A 16,120-nucleotide genomic window follows, 5' to 3' on the forward strand; every position below is an offset into this window, starting at 1 on the left:
GATAAACGGAATTCTGGAAAATAATAAAATATTGATTATCATTGAGAATTTCGTATCACCGGTCAAAAAAAGAGTTTAGTTTCTAACTAAAACCCTTTTTAAAATTTACAAAATATGTAGTAGAATTGATTATTTTCTTAACTCTTTGAGTACATTATTTTGTCGTAGAACTGTACTGATTGTGAACATTATTCTTAACTCTCTGAGAACTCTATGTTGGGTTTTGTTTTTCTTAGAAAAAATTGGCAATGGATTGGGCCTCCACTTGAAACTACAAATCAGTCGTTTCAAGACAAAGAGATCTTTATCGTATAAGTGTATCATATGTATAACCAAACAAGAATCAACAATAAAATAAAGATCAAACTGTTGCTACATATAAAATTGTAAAATACACATCTTATTGCATCATCTGGTTCTTATTTCAATATTTCATATCCAATGAACACCATTCCGTATCAGATGTTTTTTTCACAATTTTGTGACTGAACCCAATAAAGAAAGGTTTGCGTCTGAACCATAAGCATCTTTAGAATTTGCGGTTGAACCGGCTTACGCAATTTGGGTTGTAATCTTATCTTGAGAACATTTCTTGGATATAATTTGCGGCAAAAGAAAAAATGGATATTTCGTTCGCATTATCGACAACACAAATGAGTAGGACGTTATCGACGGCATCAATAAGCGTTGAACATCTTTTCTGACAAGTTGTAGACAAAATGAAGGCTAAGATTATGAGAACATTTTTTCTAGAAAGAATATTAACATTTTTCGTAAGATTTTTACGGATAACATTAATTTGTTTTATAATCAAAGCAATATATGTAATTAATGAGTATGAGTTTTTATGATATATTAAGATTTAAATGTTTCTGGCTGTTCTTGTTCCTACAAAAGCCTTAGTCAAGTGTATAGATATGTTAATAAAAGGAATAGCATAACCGAAGTGTGCCTTAGTCAAGTGGTTGTTTCCGATCTGCAAGATAATGTCTGGTCTCAGGTTTGATGATTCAAAATTGATATTTAGCATAAATGAACTTTTTTTTACTTTAGATAATAAAATCTATTGGGCCGGCCCTGGACTCAGGCTCTAATAATCAACCAGGCTATAAAACGCTTTACATGTCATTTTATTGCTCTTATTGTGAGAGCCGTGTCTGAAGACAGTGTGAGACACCTTACGTGTCAGCACTGTATTGGTCGGTGTGATAATGTAAAAGCTAAACCTTCGATGAATCCGAATATCTTCCTGTCGCCGATGAAGCTGAATCGATCTCGATGTATCTACTGCTGACGAGCTACTTCGTCTAGAATCGAGTCTTCGACGAGTCTCTCTTGCTACGGCTAACAGACCTGTCGCTGCTTCTCTTTTCGGAGAACTACACAGGCGAGCTTCTCTCATTTCATCCTCTTGTCTCTGGTTGATACTGAGATTATAATGATTATACTATTGAAGCAAATTGTTTCTCCAGTGAAGTCTTTGTTGAGTTATAAACGAAAGATGTGAAGTGTGTCAATTATAATGGCGGATTGTTTTTGTTTCTCTGTTATGTTACTTCGATTAGTTGATCGTTTTTTTTTTTTTTCGGATATTACACAACAGGTGTCTCAAATTGGTGTCAATCTTCAAAAGCGTGGTGTTTGGACAAGTAGTAATAGGTCCTCCTGGATCGGGCAAGACCACTTACTGCAATGGCATGTCTCAGTGTCAGTGCATCTCTCTAATGGGCAGGTTTCATCTTCTTTCTCTTTTTGGATCAAAGAAAGAAGCTTGCTTACTTGTGTACCTGTGAATCTCTTTGTATTGATTGTTTTGCTGTCCCTTGCTTTGTAAAGTTTAAAAAGTTGCAAGTTCAGTTAAAAATTAGTTGTGAAATGTTTGTTGCCTTGTCTTTATTTTTGCTAGAGATATTTGCAGATTCGTGAGAACTTCTCTGTAAGTATAATCTCGTTGTGTTACTTTTTGTTGTTGTTGTTGCAGGAGATCCTGCAAATGATGCATTACCGTATCCATTTTTAAGCCAACTCTTACAAAATGGTAAAAAGAAATCAGGTGTATATTGTTTCTTGACATTGATCTTAGTTTGTCTTGGTTTGTCTCATCTTATGACTATGATGTGGTAGCTTGCATGTTGTATACGGTTGATACACACAAGCTTGATTTCTCTATGTGCACTTCTTGTAGTTGCGTATGAAGAAGAACAGTGCTATCTATCTAGATTCTAGAGTAATTTGTATATAATAATAGAGTACTACCAATTGATACTGAGCCTTAATGGGAGCATCTACTTGTCTTGTGTTGTTTTCTTTTTCTCTTCAATCATTGTTCTGTTATCGTCATTAGTGTACCTTCCTTGTTAAAGCCGGATTGTAGATATCACTGAATCCATGTTTCTTATATATATGGCTTTATTGCTGCAGTGTCTTTTATTATGATAATAATCACTTGATACGTGGTAATATCTATCTATAGGATGTTTTCACTTCTTGTCTAATGTCTACTTACTATTTATTACGTGGGGTTTTCTTGCAGGAACTTGCGGCTACTTGTGCCACTGCGGTTAAGTCAAGTAAGCATGTAGATGGAAGAATAGTGACCAGCCGTTGAGTCAAGAGTGCAGACAGGTAGATCCTTGCGCTCTCTTGGTCAACTGCAGCTACTTACTATCTTGGATCCTTGCCCTCCAAAACTGCTCTGCTAAAACGTTGGTAGCTCTCTGGGAAGATGAGGAACTAAAGTCATTGGCTCCTCTGGCTCCCTCAGCTATACATGGAAGACCATGAATGAATCTAGAGGAGAGAAGCTCAGCAACGGTCAACAGAGCATAACAAATGCGTATGGCTTCAGTGACGATCCCGGGCCATTTCTTAGATTTCTGAGAGAGACAGAGTGGCTGAATGAGAATGATCATAGACATTGTTTCTCTCTTGGTATCAAGAGAGGAGATGGTGAAAGTAATCTGAATGTTTCTTGGATCACAAGATTCAAGTACTCTACGTTATGTAGATCTTCTTCTGTGATTCAAGTATATACCGATTAGAACTATTTTTTCCTTGAAAGTACAGAACAAAAGTGTTGTTGAATTATTTTACTTGTAAAACCAAAAACATAACCAAGGAAATGAAGATTATGCCGTTAAAATTCTTCTCTTTTGGTCGAACGTTGGAGTTTTTTTCCTGATAAATAGTGTGCAAGGCACGTGAGGGAAAAGAGAAGGAAGCTTGTGGAAGAAGTGAAGGCTCATTTGTTTGGTATGATGTGTAAATAAAAAAAAGGTTGATTTGCGCAGAAAGAGACTTCATGAACCTGATGGTGTGCATGAAGCACAGACCCTCTCACTGACCTATCAAGACTCTAGCGGCCAACTCCATGTACCGACCGAAACAGGGGAAGCTCTGTTGAGAAAGCTGGAGACCACAATCTCGGACATAGTTTCAGGTTGTTTTTGCAATGTAGGACAAGTGTTTGTTGACAGCTGTAGAAGTGAGCTAAGAGGACCTCCTCCTCATCCTCCTGCAAATATGAACAACTCAAGATGCGAGTAAGTGAGTTTGCAAGAAACTGTCCCAAGCTGACGAGCTGTGACACAACCCATAGTTATTGTCTTCTCACGAGAATGGAAAATCAAAGAAAGATAAGGTTTGGAAATGCTCTGATACAAATGTGTCTGGCTCTAATGGCTTGCATGATCACTTGGTTTCATCATAGAGGTGACAAATTCAGCATTTGTGTCGTCTTCACTTGTACTAAGGGTGTCTGAGCAAGAAACCTACCTACAGAACTAGTGAAGGCTAATATGCTCTGCAAAATGCAACATGTTCATATAACTTTCGAGAACAAAACGGGTCACAATAAGATAACACAAAGATGAGATCGATCTTTTGTAAGGAAACACAAAACTAAACTAGAGAGCATGAAAACCCTTATCTAATGTATAATTCAATTTCACAATGACCAAGGCGAAGAATCACTCATTAGTAGAACCATGAAACAGGAACAACACTCTATGAACATTCAATTTTCCCATGTAAACTTAGTCCGTTTTTGATCAGATTCCTCTGTATTTTTTGTATTTTATTTTCAAGAAAAAAGAAACGAGGACTTTAAATTCAAAATAAGCAAGAGCGAGCCAGGCCACGTGTCAGCGCTGATGTGACTAACGTCTTTTTGTGTTTCCTCTGATGATATATATTCATCATCGTTCACGCTCTTTCTCTACTTAAAAGAAAGAAAGAAAACCTCAAGAAACCCTCAAAGATGGAGAAAAAAGAAGAAAAGTTTAGTTCGGTCGCAAGAGGTTTGGGGAATTACGTCGATGCTCTTAAGATGATAAATGATTTCTCATCTTCCGCTGAAAGGGAAGAGAGTGAGGAGTTCGATCATCTTGAAGGTGAAATACTTGAGTATTTGGGGAAAAAATCAACGAATCCTGCGTTAAAATTCACTTTCTTGTTGGGTTCAGTTTCTTCGTTCTCCAAACTTGAACGCTTTCCTCTGTATGCTGCATTTTCTCTGTTGAATCTGGTCAGAGAGTACAAATCCGTGGTTTATAACAAGATGGCTTCTATTTACACCCAAAAAGCTCTCCACTTTCTTAAGCCGATAGATCGTTTTCTGGCAGAGAGGCTGACATTGGAAACTTTAGAAGCAAGAATTGATAAAGGTCCTGTTCCAGAGATGCCCGTTGGTTCTCCTCTCATTCGTATTCGGCTGGTTCCGGATACAGAGGATTATGAGAGGCAGAAGTCGTATTGGTTAGGTCTAGATGATGAAGGTTCCAATTTCTGGAAGGTTCCAATTTCTGAATTCAAAACCTATGTGGAGGCCAAAACTGGAGCAGTGAAAGATCTGGAGATAGTTCTCAAATATGTTAAGAAGAATCTGAAGTGGATAGCCTGGATTTGTAGAACTTGCTCTAAGAAGTTCTCTACTCGACAAGCATGTCACGATCATCTGGAACAAGAACATGCTACAGGGCTTATACCGTCTCAGAGAATGCATATGCCTCAGAGGATAAGTGAGGATTGGGCTGATAAGGTATCATCAGTTAGAGACTGGAAACCAGTGGATGCAGTAGCTGCTGTTCAAATGATCAAGGATCAGTCTGCACATGTGAAATCGTTTGTGTATCAGGATGGGTGGTGCAATGACTGGCCTTTAGCTACGGATCAGGTTATAGCGCGCAGCCAGTTACTCAAAGAGATCCGATCACTCCTTGTAACCTTCATCCAACATAAGGTTCTCTCAGATAGCTTTCGAGAGAGGGTGGTGTATTCCTTGGTTCTAAAGCTTGGCATTTCAAAACAGAAGCTTAAAGACTGTCGCCTACTGGAAACACCTCAGAGTATCTGTTTTCTGGAGTGTGATGAACTCAACAGAATCCTTGTCTTTCTGCGGAAGATCAAGAGTAAAAGGGATGATGGTACTAATCTTGTTTGCCAAGCAGTGGATGGTTTCTTGCAGAGTAGTCTGTTTAGAGGAAAGATATCCGTTGACTTGCAGTTTTCGTTTCTACTTCTGGATAAACAACTGCTACTAGGGGAGCTTAAGCATTATGATGATGAAGGAAAACTGCAGTTTCTTGTACCGAGTGATTACTATGGCAAGGTTCGTTCACGTGGTGATGCTATCTTAACGTGGTTACATGACAATGTGAATGTTTCACAAGAAGAGGATGGCTTTGTGTTTCCAAAACCCCCTGACGCTAACAACTATGGGATATGGCTGGCTGTACTACGAGCCATTCACCTCACCGTTAGTCTCTTGGTGGCAAAAATAGCTCGTAAGAAGCAGTTAGTAGAGGATTCCAATGCTTTGCACGAAGCCCAAATTCTTTGTCAACAGAAGAAAAAGGAGAAGGATGAAACGAAGCAGGTTCTTGCAACTCTTCTACCTGAAACATCACCAGAATTTTATGTAGCACATATAGATATCCTAAGTAAGCTGACGGATGACGACGACATTTTAGCTTCCATTGGTAATCTCTTCTCAGGGGTCCTAGAAGAGGTTAGCTTCTAACAGCTCCTAAATCTTCCTTTTTTAAACCTGTTAAACCCTTTTTTAACCTAGGACAATTCCTTTTGCTGCAGGTTGCTGAAACTGACTCTAGTATCCTCTTGATTGAAAAGTCAAGGATTGCTCTACTTGGTGAGCTCAACCAACTAGCGTTTTTTGACTACAGATCTTATGTTGCTAGACACCTCAAAAAGTTTCTGTTAACCAAGCTCTGAGTGAGAGAGGTTTTTTACCATATTTGATTTGTGTTTGAGTGAGAGAGATATGTTCATTTTTCACTTTTTACAAACCAACAAGTTTAGAGTTACCAAATATTGATTTCTGACTCAAAAATAACTTGGTCTCTGTGAATGTGTGTTGTTTTTGCTGCTGGTTTGGATTAGTGCTCTTGCTATAGCTTTGAAAAGGTCTCGTTATGATGATCTTCACTGAAGTTACACGACTCTATAGCTAGCTTGGAACTATGCTTGAAACAGTTGATTTCATTTGTTGTTTAATCTCAAAACTATATCTATATATACATATATGAAGCTACGGATATTTGAAAACATATACAAAACACTAGGACCAACCTAACAAGTCTTTAGAGAGTCTGTCTCCACTGATCCAACCCTAGCTTCCACTGTTGAGATTCTTCAGAGAGAGTCTGTCTCCACTGATCCAACCCTAGCTTCCACTGTTGAGATTCTTCAGAGAGAGTCTGTCTCCACAGATTCAATGTCCGGAGCATTTCTGGTTCTGCGCTGTAATCCCCAGTAAAAGACAATAATGTGTGGCTGCTTTGTAATAGGTTTCTCTTAGTTCCCAGTTTCCACAATACATAGATATCTTCCCAGATTTCTCCAACCAACAGGTCTTTGTCACCTTCTTGCTTCTGTTGTTGCTAGCACACTCACCATTCTTAGGCAGCTGAGATGCTTTCAAAACCGATGACTGGATTCTGCCAACTGGTCCCTGGAAGCAGGAAGCTGTTGAGATTCTGCAGAGAGAGTCTGTCTCCACAGATTCAATGTCCGGAGCATTTCTGGTTCTGCGCTGTAATCCCCAGTAAAAGACAATAATGTGTGGCTGCTTTGTAATAGGTTTCTCTTAGTTCCCAGTTTCCACAACACATAGATATCTTCCCAGATTTCTCCAACCAACAGGTCTTTGTCACCTTCTTGCTTCTGTTGTTGCTAGCACACTCACCATTCTTAGGCAGCTGAGATGCTTTCAAAACCGATGACTGGATTCTGCCAACTGGTCCCTGGAAGCAGGAAGCTGTTGAGATTCTGCAGAGAGAGTCTGTCTCCACAGATTCAGTGTCCGGAACATTTATGGTTCTGAGCTGAAATCCCCAGTAAAAGACAATAACATTTGGCTGCTTTGTAATAGGTTTCTTTTAGTTCCCAGTTTCCACAACACATAGATATCTTCTCAGATTCTCCAACAGGTCTTGTCACCTTTGTAATAGGTTTCTTTTAGTTCCCAGTTTCCACAACACATAGATATCTTACCAGAATCTCCAAGCAACAGGTCTTTGTCACCTTCTTGCTTCTGTTGTTGCTAGCACACTCACAATTCTTAGGTAGCTGAGATGCTTTCAAAACCGATAACTGGATTCTACCAACTGGTCCCAGGAAGCTTCCATTGTTGAGATTCAGTGAGGTGTAATCCCCAGTAAAAGACAATAATGTGTGGCTGCTTTGCTCTGATGGGTTTGGATCACAAAAATGCCATAGACTTCCTGTATTTCAATAACATGTGGAACAAAGCAAAGGCTACAGTCACAGACTATGAGACAGAACACAGAAGATTTCGTATCCCCAAAGAGTTGAACCAAAAGATGGGAAGTGGGTAACTTGATCAGAAGACAACGGAAACGTGACTTAACCCAACCACTGAGATGTTCCTGATTAGCAGCCGAGAGGTGTACATGTGTTTGCATACGGATAGAGCTCAAACAAAATTCTTCATTCTCTGCAGAAGCCTGAGATGTTCTCCACGCAACCTGCATCATCTGTTGCAATTTCCAATAAGCTAGTTAGCCTCTGTGAAGCATTATGTCGAATAGGTGATATGCAACATTTTTGTTCTTGACACTTGGTGACCTCCTCATAGTAATCCGAGCCAATTCCGATGTGGGTTTTTCTTCGTGGTGAATAAAGAACCTATCAATGCCAAAACCAGAGAGTAAATCATCAAAAATTAGGACATGTGATTGTGACTGTAATCGAAATCCAATGGTGAAGAAAACAAGTCCACGATGCTCCTTGAAAGATCGAATTCTCAATCTTCTGTTGTTGGAGAACACAAATCTGTCGCTAAGGTCAAAGCTTTTTCCTCCTCCTTCGATTGCTGTTCTAGACATGATGAATCAGAGTCTGTAATCGTTACTTTCTGTGGCTAGGAGCAGCGAATCCTGACCGTTGGATTGGTTTTTCTTTTTCTTTTTAATGTCCGTGATATTATTGTCTGAAGAAGAAAGAGAGACCAGTTTTGACTTTTGACTTCGAGTAATGAGAAGAAAAAGCACAGTGAGATTGCTGTTCTTGACGTTGAGTCAGAGTCTGTGGCTAGGAGCAGCTTCTTTTGTTTTTTGAATCGACAATGGTTGAGGAATAAACGAAATCCTGACCGTTGGATTTTTTCTTTTCTTTTCTTCTACTTAATAATGTCCGTGATATTATTATTGTCTAAAGGGGAGACCCGAGAAAGAGCGAGACCAGTTTTGACTTTTTGGACATTGTGTGTTTTCGATTCGATCTTTTTTTTCTGAAGGTATGCTTTTGAATTCGATTTTTTTTTTTTTTTCTCGAGATCTTTGCTTCGTGGTGTTTCCTTTGGACTTCGTTTGGTGATATTTCTGGGTTTCGTCTTTTGACGTTTTTTTTTTCTTCTCGATGAAATGTTTACTCAGCTGCCAAATTTCTCTGTTTGATATTGAGTGAGAGAGATTTGTTACTTTTTACAAAATCAACTAGTTTTAGGTTACCAAATTTGGTTTCGGTTTCGATGCTTAAACAATAACTTGGTGTAGTCGGTCTCTGTATGAATGTGTGTGTGTGTTGTTTTTGCTGCTGATTTGGATCTGTGCTTTTGTTATAGCGTTGAAAATGCCTCGTTATGATGACCTTTGAACACGGACTCGTTATATGCTAATTTGGAACTTTGCTTGAAACAGTTGATTTTTATCTGGATTTACATTTGATGTTTTATGCTTTTATCTCAAAACTCTGTATATATGAAGCTACGGATATTTGACCTCTGATATCCTATTTTGAAGTCTCAGCCTTGAGTGCACCACCTGCATGAGGATGTCATGAGATTTTTTTTTTTAGTGGTTTTTGAATCTTGTAACTACTAGTTGTTTTGGAGAAATTATGAGATTGTTCCTAAAATGTTTGGTAGCCCTTGTAATAAAGGTGTCAGCTTTGCTCTTGGGAAATGTTTTCGTTGGTCTTAGATGTTGGTAAATGCATGTTGCAGTTAACAATGCTGGTACTATCAATAAGAACACCAAGATTTGGGAAGTCTCTGCTGAAGATTTTGACAATGTCATCATGGTTAAAGGAGTAGCAAATGTGGCTGCGCCATTTTATCCCTTTGATGTTCCCACGGAAGCAAGAAATTACTGTAAATATGTCTTCTGGATGGTGGAAGATCTGGTGCTGCCCTGGTGAGTTTCATTGTGACTGTAATCCCCTTCATAGCCTGAAACCTCTACTCTGGTGCTGCCCTTGAAGACTTTGCCTTTGTCGTAAGTACTTCCACTTCATAGCCTGAAACCTCTACTCTTTCTTTTCCAGTGTGACTGTGATCCCCATGGATGTCTCTGTCCTTGAGGATCTTATCAGATAGAACACACAAAAAAGGTCTGTTTGGTTCTTGTCTTTTCTGAAGCTATATCCTCAAGGTCTTCTTAAGAAAGGTTTATCTTTTGTGAATTTGATTGTTTTCAACTGCTCATTTTTTTGTTTGTGCAGGTGATGGTTCCTTCTACGTGGCTTGGCACTGGGGAAAATTGGACACTGATGAAGACAATCAGAAAACTACGAAGACGGTCAGTTGATGTTTCACCATAGCTGAGTGTTTCTGTTTGATTTGCTTTTTTCTTCCATTTCTAGAAAATGAGGACATGTGTTTTGTATGGGTTTTCAGGAAAGTTCTCCAAGAGTTAAGGTGTTGGAGTGTTTGGTAATGAAGTAATAGATACAAATATACCTGTCCAAGTATGGAGATACTACTTGCTGACCAACAGGCCTGAAGTAACTGATCGCTGCCTTCTAGGTGTTTCTTCGTTCATCATAGGCATGCATAAACGTGTAAATGTCACCAACACTGGTTTGCTCTGGGGACTCTGCCTTCTAGGTGTCTGACACATTGTTTCCATGGAATGATTTGCAAGCAAAACTGAATGGCGAGTTTCTGAACAACCTAGGCAACTCTGTTAATCGAGCTCTGAGTTTTATAGCAAAGCACATGATAATGCAGGTTGGTTATACTTACTTTCAAATTCAATATTTTTAAGTATTTGGTGTTACCTGTAGATGGCTTTTTAGTTTGGCATATCCAAAAGAAAATATGGGATCTGTTGTATTCTTTTATTCAAACCAGCCAGTTGGTGTGTGCAAGTGAGAGATATTTGAATCGCAGGACATCAGACTATTGTAAAATGTTTGCTTGCGATTTTTGGTTTTCAATCTTTTTTTTGAACAAATAGGTAATTTAAAAACTTGAAAATGATAGAAAGGTGCATCTGGCTTGCAAGAGTCTTTACTATTATGATTATCCTGCTAAAGCTAATGTAACGCTCTCTGATAAGATTCCTCTCTTTGTAAGCTTATATGGACATGGAACGATTAACTGATAGAACATATAAAGATCGTTATACATGTATATGTATATCTGTTCATTCATACACTCTAGTGGATGGTCAAATGTTTGCATTTGGGATAGCATAAATGATCAAATTCTCTTAGAAACAGTTGAGTAATGTTATATGAATCTTGGCGTGGTATGGCTATCTGAGTTTCTGTGCCTGCTTTTTTAGGTTCATAGTAATGTTATATGTTGGGGTCTTAAAGGGTTTATCGATTCTCTTTTCATCGTTGTGTCACATGTATGATTCATCTGGGTCTCTACTTCAAGCAAAGCAAAGACGACGATTCTTCCGGATCCTTTAAAACCAAAGAACTATGGTAAGAGATTTTCCTACTGAAATTGCTTTTAGAAGAACTGCTGCTGGTTTAGTACACCTCTTGTGAGGTCGGTTTGATTGTTTATTTCGAAAATTTTGTTTCTATTTATTTCTAGAATGCCAAGTGTGATTAAAGCTGTCTATTGCATTTTGTAGGTATTTAAGCAGCAAGTAAACCATGGTAGATAACTATGGCAAGACTTGATATTCTATTAGGTAAAATTGTGAAGGCTGAGAAACATCCTAAGGCAAATGCATTGTATGTAGAAGAAATTGATATTGGGGGTGGTGAAATTAATTACCGCTTGAGGAAATGCAGGTTTGTCCAATCAGTCTAGTCATGTGTTTTCTTCCCAATATCATTATCAGTATGTAATCCCTTCTACATTCCAATTGATCTACTGTTGTTTCTGAACAGAACCGTATGGTTTCTGTTCTTTGTAACTTGAAGCCGGCTACAAATGAGGGATATTGTGTTACAAGCAATGGTTCTTGCAGCTTCCAGTAGTGAGGAAAGCAAGGTAGAGTTCACAGGACAGGAGTATCTGAACTGTTTGTAGTTCCGCTATGTTCATTTCGATTGTATAGCAAATTGTTCTTTGCTGGAAACCCTGAATCTGCTAGTATTGGAAAGCGAGTTACATTCAGCTTTTAGCAACCATACAATTTGAGATTTTAATTCTTTTGTGTCGAACTAATTGATGTTTGTCTTCAATTTTTTTTAACTCTTCTGACTGTAATAACAAAGACAGTTGGTCGGGATATAGGAGAAGACAGGGTGGAGAGAGAGCTGATGGGCTTAATTATCTCTCACAACTTCTAGATGGGCTTTCATAAGTTAAAAGCCCATTATGATTTAGTTGGGCTATCAACGTAAACTGAATTGTGATTAGAAAAAAAAAGGAAAAAGATAAACCGAATAATTATGTATGACGTATATGCCGTTGATTTGGAATACTGTATGCAAATCCTGACCGTTACATGTTTAATAATTATGTATAACGTATGCCCTTGTTTTATCGAACGTTAGATTTTTCCTCTGATAAGAGTGTGCAAGGCACGTGACGACCGAAGAGAAAGTCATGTTGGATATTGTATGTCACATGCATGAGGATCCAGTCGCCATGAGACTGAGATTAGGGAGATTAGATTCTAAGGGATATATATGTGAGCAAAGATTCTAATCTCATTTGTTCTTTTGTTGATTCATTGATTTCTTTTATTTTTCTTTGTTGTTCATTGATACAATTGTTTGATTTGATCGTCGATAACCGATAATAATTAAGAGATATTTGAGTTTTAAAAAGCTTATCACACTCATTTGCCAATTATATTCTAATTGCCGTCAGTTCAATGCAAAGGTAAATACCAAATTGGTTTCATCATGCTAGTGAATAGTGTCGATGGAGAATGTTAACACTGGTTATTGATCAACAGTAAAATACAGATCTAGCTGTTGCTGCATATAAGTTTTAAGTACTTATCTTATTGCATCGTAGGTTTCAGTTTAGTTACGATACTGCTTAGTTTCAACAATTCAATGCTTGAGATTTTGATTGTAATGATTAGTTAGACAGAAATTTATATTATGAATGTGTATTAAAATTTTAGTCTAAAGGCTTGACTAGTAAGTATGTCAGATTAATAAGTGAATTATGAAATTACGTAGTCAATAGAGGGACAACAATTTTAAGCTAAAAGATATTAATTTTGTTTAAAACCGAAAAAAAATATCTATTATTCTATTGATGAATGGAATTTTTAAATTTTGGTTTAATTTTAAAACGTGCATGGTAAACTGAAAATTCACTTGGTACGTATTTTTTACGTACTATTATTTAACACAAGTTTTAAGAAAATGTATGTATTTAGCGGAATCACATTTTCAAAACGTAGAAAACTGCATAACATTCAAGGCTAAATAACACAATACAATGTAGTATTTTTAGCAATTGCTTTGTTTGAGCAAAATGGAGACATTATTGTTGCGAGAAAGTGTTTCAACCATGTCAAACAGCTCTTCTTCAAACCATGGTGCATCACCATTAAAGTAGATGCCTCCCAACCAAACAACCATCCTCTCTAGCGTCTTTGCGTTTCTCAGCACCAAATCCATAAACGAAGCCACGAGTTTCAACGTTGCATCATTACAACCCAACATCTTGTAGATCTCCTTTGAGGTAGGAAACACCTCACATGTTGATCTCCAACATTGATCCGGATATAAACCTTTTAAATGATGCATTTTCTGTAGAACATAAAAAATTATCCTATAGAGAATAAGCTCATCTCCAATATATTTTTCAATTAGAGTAACTCAAAAATATAGTAGAGTTTTTTTTTTTTCTTCAATGTACCACTCTATTTTTTTATTTTTATTTTAAAGTGCAAAAAATAGAGTTACTCTAAATGTAAAGCAAACATATATTTTACTCTATTTTAGAATGGAGTTGTAAAGAATTTTGCTATGTAATAAAGTTTAGGGAAAAAGTAGAGTAGACTTGGAGATATACCCTTGGTAAAAATATCAATCCTATATCCCAACGAAAGTGAAAGACATGTGGTTCATGGAATGTTCCTAGTGCGTTATTAGTATGCATGGTCTTATATATAAATCGACAAGGAAATAAAAGAGGTAAAAATACCATTATGTCGTGGCTTAGCTGCAATGTGTGTAATGTTAGAGCATCTCCATTGGTGCATCTTAGCCCATATCTTAGCTTAGTATCTTAGGTGTAAACATTTAAAATTAAATCAAAAATGATTAGAATGCTAAGAAGTGAATCTTAGTTAAGATGTTTTATGTGTGTTAAGAAGTGTAGACATGTTGCAATATGAGTGGTTGAAAGTAAAGACAAAACCAAACAAAAGTAAAAATTCACCTCTGTGTATTTAGCTAAGATACCAAAAAGACAAAACTTATATTCTTAACCATTGGATGTAATACATGCTAAGATACTTTCTTATTTTCTTAACTCACAAAAAAACAAAAATTTATTCTAAAATATTGGTAAGATTCAAGATTAAGAATCAATTGTATCTTAACCATTGTAGATGGTCTTAGCTTCTTTAATCCAGGTGAATTCTGTAGTAACCTTGATATACCAGGGATTACAGATCGAACGAACTCCGTTTTAACAGTCAAAGTTTGGACCTTGAGCGTTGGGAAAGGAACACCGCGGAGCTCGGCGAGAGATAGAATCTGACAAAACGAGATGAAATTAAAAGGTCATGTTTGCTAGAAACCCACTTAGCAAGTTGGCGTTCTAAACCATCAAAGAAACATTATTAACCAAATAATAGTTCTACAGGTTTTAGACTTTAGAGTATACCTGAAGAAGGGTTTCCCCAACAGTAAGCCTCTTAACGTTGTGAAATTTTGATAGCATCTCCAGCGCCATGGTTTGATAACCATCTGCAGTCAAGGGAGAGAGTAGGCTACTGATAATGGTAAGGTTAGCTTCGCTCAAAGAGGAGACATCCACTATAGTAGATGGTGTGCTAGAGTATGTCAGTCTCAAATAATAGATGTGTGGCGCAACAATCGCAACTGGTCCTGTGCGGCGATATTGCTGATTTATATCCAATCTCCTCAGATTCGGTGATTTACTCAGATCAAGACGCTCAAGTAATCTGCATGTATCCAGTGTCAAGCTTTCGAGAATTGGACAGCCAGAGAGAATATTATGAATGGATTCGTCTGGAATTTGACAAAAACGCAGTGTTAAGTTCCTTAGGGATTTCCAAGACACTGTGCATGTGGGAATCATATCAAAAAAGTCCAACGTCACGTCGAGTAGCTTTAAGGAGGAACTGAGATAGAAGATATCTGGAAATCTGTAAGTCTTGGAGTATGTGAAATCCCTAACGAACACAGACAGATTTTGCACATTGCGGGAGAGAGCAAACTCGATCCAGCTATCAACCTGGGGTACAGTGTTGCTGTTAAGGTCCATAACAAGTTTGAAACTAGTGATTATGGGAGCCGTGTAGGAAGTTAGGGTTTGGTTCATCGCTCCGTGCTTGAGTGTAATGTCGAGACAAGGTGTCTCGCACCATACATGCCTCCATCGTCGGGATAAGACGGAAGTTCTCATGGCCAAATCGGTGGGAATAAAGGAGAGAATATGGTGAAGGATATCATCTGGCATATAGTTGATGAAATCTGCACCATCGATTATTCGTTGGATTCTGCGGTGGCTACGATGTTGTCGTCGGCCCCGTCTCTCTCGCCTTTTCGCCATCTAACGCAGATGTCTTTAGGTTTTCTTTTGTCTACAGAAGAATTACGTTTAATATTTATATACAATCGGCCTCCCATGGAAAAGACGGCAAAAGCTATGAATCGACTAATGACCCTTTTAAGCATTACCCTTTAACGGCCCAAAATGTATTTATAAGATTATGGCCGGGCCTAGTAAGACAAGTTTACTTTAACCTTAACTTTAACATTACCAGTACCCCAAAATGCCCAAAATTAATGTATCCTCAATCACTTGTGTTACTTTTACAAGTATCGAATTATCTGTAACGTAATCCCTTAAATAATGTACGTATTAGTCTACTGTCCAAATACTGCGCTTTTGAAGATTGACACCAATCTGAAAACAAAACAGAGCACAACCAACTAATCGAAGTAACATAACATGAATATTCAATAGAGAACAGTATAAACCCCTTCTAAACACTGACCTTGTAGCACAATTCGAATCGGAGACAGAAAAACAAAAACAATCCGCCATTATTATTGGGTTATTATTGACACACTGATAAGACCCAAAAGATGCGAGTAGTGAGTTTGTAAGAAACTGTCCCAAGCTGTGACAACCCATAGTTATTGTCTTCTTGTCTCTTTGTGTATTGTTGCTCAATTTGTTTCACGAGAATAGAAAATCATAGTAAGATGAGGTTTGGTTGTACACAAA

At 37.7% G+C, this 16,120-nt stretch overlaps 6 protein-coding genes across 6 annotated transcripts; 4 read left to right on the plus strand and 2 right to left on the minus strand.

The window, feature by feature from the left end:
• Nucleotides 1-1,263: 1,263 nt before the first annotated feature.
• AT5G02650 (uncharacterized protein) lies at nucleotides 1,264-3,546 on the plus strand (the record flags this gene model as incomplete). Its single annotated transcript, NM_120343.5, has 8 exons — nucleotides 1,264-1,387; nucleotides 1,604-1,732; nucleotides 1,982-2,053; nucleotides 2,186-2,227; nucleotides 2,474-2,570; nucleotides 2,658-2,709; nucleotides 2,765-2,966; nucleotides 3,277-3,546. Exons 3-8 carry the CDS (start codon nucleotides 2,036-2,038, stop codon nucleotides 3,544-3,546), a joined length of 681 nt encoding a protein of 226 aa, NP_195885.4. The 5' UTR covers nucleotides 1,264-1,387; nucleotides 1,604-1,732; nucleotides 1,982-2,035.
• Nucleotides 3,547-4,258: 712 nt separating this feature from the next.
• On the plus strand, nucleotides 4,259-6,418 carry AT5G02660 (ubiquitin carboxyl-terminal hydrolase-like protein, putative (DUF627 and DUF629); the record flags this gene model as incomplete). The annotated part of the gene is made up of 2 exons (NM_120344.2): nucleotides 4,259-6,007; nucleotides 6,091-6,418. The coding sequence occupies 2 exons, from the start codon at nucleotides 4,259-4,261 to the stop codon at nucleotides 6,229-6,231; spliced, it is 1,890 nt and encodes a 629-aa protein (NP_195886.1). The 3' UTR covers nucleotides 6,232-6,418.
• Nucleotides 6,419-6,481: 63 nt separating this feature from the next.
• AT5G02670 (uncharacterized protein) lies at nucleotides 6,482-8,442 on the minus strand. Its single transcript, NM_120345.3, has 5 exons — nucleotides 8,097-8,442; nucleotides 7,880-8,006; nucleotides 7,513-7,742; nucleotides 7,173-7,343; nucleotides 6,482-7,051 (listed from the first exon to the last, which is right to left on the minus strand). The coding sequence occupies exons 1-5, from the start codon at nucleotides 8,364-8,366 to the stop codon at nucleotides 6,731-6,733; spliced, it is 1,119 nt and encodes a 372-aa protein (NP_195887.2). The 5' UTR covers nucleotides 8,367-8,442; the 3' UTR covers nucleotides 6,482-6,730.
• A 235-nt stretch (nucleotides 8,443-8,677) lies between these two features.
• On the plus strand, nucleotides 8,678-11,953 carry AT5G02680 (methionine-tRNA ligase). Its single transcript, NM_001342665.1, has 8 exons — nucleotides 8,678-8,776; nucleotides 9,485-9,674; nucleotides 9,805-9,870; nucleotides 9,982-10,058; nucleotides 10,157-10,192; nucleotides 10,367-10,489; nucleotides 11,426-11,514; nucleotides 11,614-11,953. Exons 3-8 carry the CDS (start codon nucleotides 9,825-9,827, stop codon nucleotides 11,642-11,644), a joined length of 402 nt encoding a protein of 133 aa, NP_001318459.1. The 5' UTR covers nucleotides 8,678-8,776; nucleotides 9,485-9,674; nucleotides 9,805-9,824; the 3' UTR covers nucleotides 11,645-11,953.
• On the plus strand, nucleotides 10,950-11,464 carry AT5G02690 (uncharacterized protein). Its single transcript, NM_120347.4, has 2 exons — nucleotides 10,950-11,196; nucleotides 11,352-11,464. The coding sequence occupies exon 1, from the start codon at nucleotides 11,059-11,061 to the stop codon at nucleotides 11,179-11,181; it is 123 nt and encodes a 40-aa protein (NP_195889.4). The 5' UTR covers nucleotides 10,950-11,058; the 3' UTR covers nucleotides 11,182-11,196; nucleotides 11,352-11,464.
• A 1,187-nt stretch (nucleotides 11,954-13,140) lies between the features above and the next one.
• Nucleotides 13,141-15,507, minus strand: AT5G02700 (F-box/RNI-like superfamily protein; the record flags this gene model as incomplete). The annotated part of the gene is made up of 3 exons (NM_120348.2): nucleotides 14,528-15,507; nucleotides 14,242-14,397; nucleotides 13,141-13,443 (listed from the first exon to the last, which is right to left on the minus strand). The coding sequence occupies exons 1-3, from the start codon at nucleotides 15,437-15,439 to the stop codon at nucleotides 13,141-13,143; spliced, it is 1,371 nt and encodes a 456-aa protein (NP_195890.1). The 5' UTR covers nucleotides 15,440-15,507.
• Nucleotides 15,508-16,120: the final 613 nt, after the last annotated feature.

The sequence above is a fragment of the Arabidopsis thaliana genome, chromosome 5 (genome assembly GCF_000001735.4).
Source record: "Arabidopsis thaliana chromosome 5, partial sequence".
NCBI lineage: Eukaryota > Viridiplantae > Streptophyta > Magnoliopsida > Brassicales > Brassicaceae > Arabidopsis > Arabidopsis thaliana.

What these genes read in the sequence shown, in the direction of transcription:
- AT5G02680 (NM_001342665.1), top strand. Translation starts at nt 9,825, where the DNA reads ATGTCTCTGTCCTTGAGGATCTTATCAGATAGAACACACAAAAAAG. An exon ending in ATCAGAAAACTACGAAGACG is followed by an intron (nt 10,059 to 10,156) that starts GTCAGTTGATGT and finishes ATGGGTTTTCAG; the next exon opens with GAAAGTTCTCCAAGAGTTAA. An exon ending in TTAAGGTGTTGGAGTGTTTG is followed by an intron (nt 10,193 to 10,366) that starts GTAATGAAGTAA and finishes TCTGCCTTCTAG; the next exon opens with GTGTCTGACACATTGTTTCC.
- AT5G02670 (NM_120345.3), bottom strand. Translation starts at nt 8,366, where the DNA reads ATGTCTAGAACAGCAATCGAAGGAGGAGGAAAAAGCTTTGACCTTAGC. An exon ending in CTATGAGGAGGTCACCAAGT is followed by an intron (nt 8,007 to 8,096) that starts GTCAAGAACAAA and finishes CAGATGATGCAG; the next exon opens with GTTGCGTGGAGAACATCTCA. An exon ending in CCTGTTGCTTGGAGATTCTG is followed by an intron (nt 7,344 to 7,512) that starts GTAAGATATCTA and finishes TGGGGATTTCAG; the next exon opens with CTCAGAACCATAAATGTTCC.
- AT5G02690 (NM_120347.4), top strand. Translation starts at nt 11,059, where the DNA reads ATGTTATATGTTGGGGTCTTAAAGGGTTTATCGATTCTCTTTTCATCG.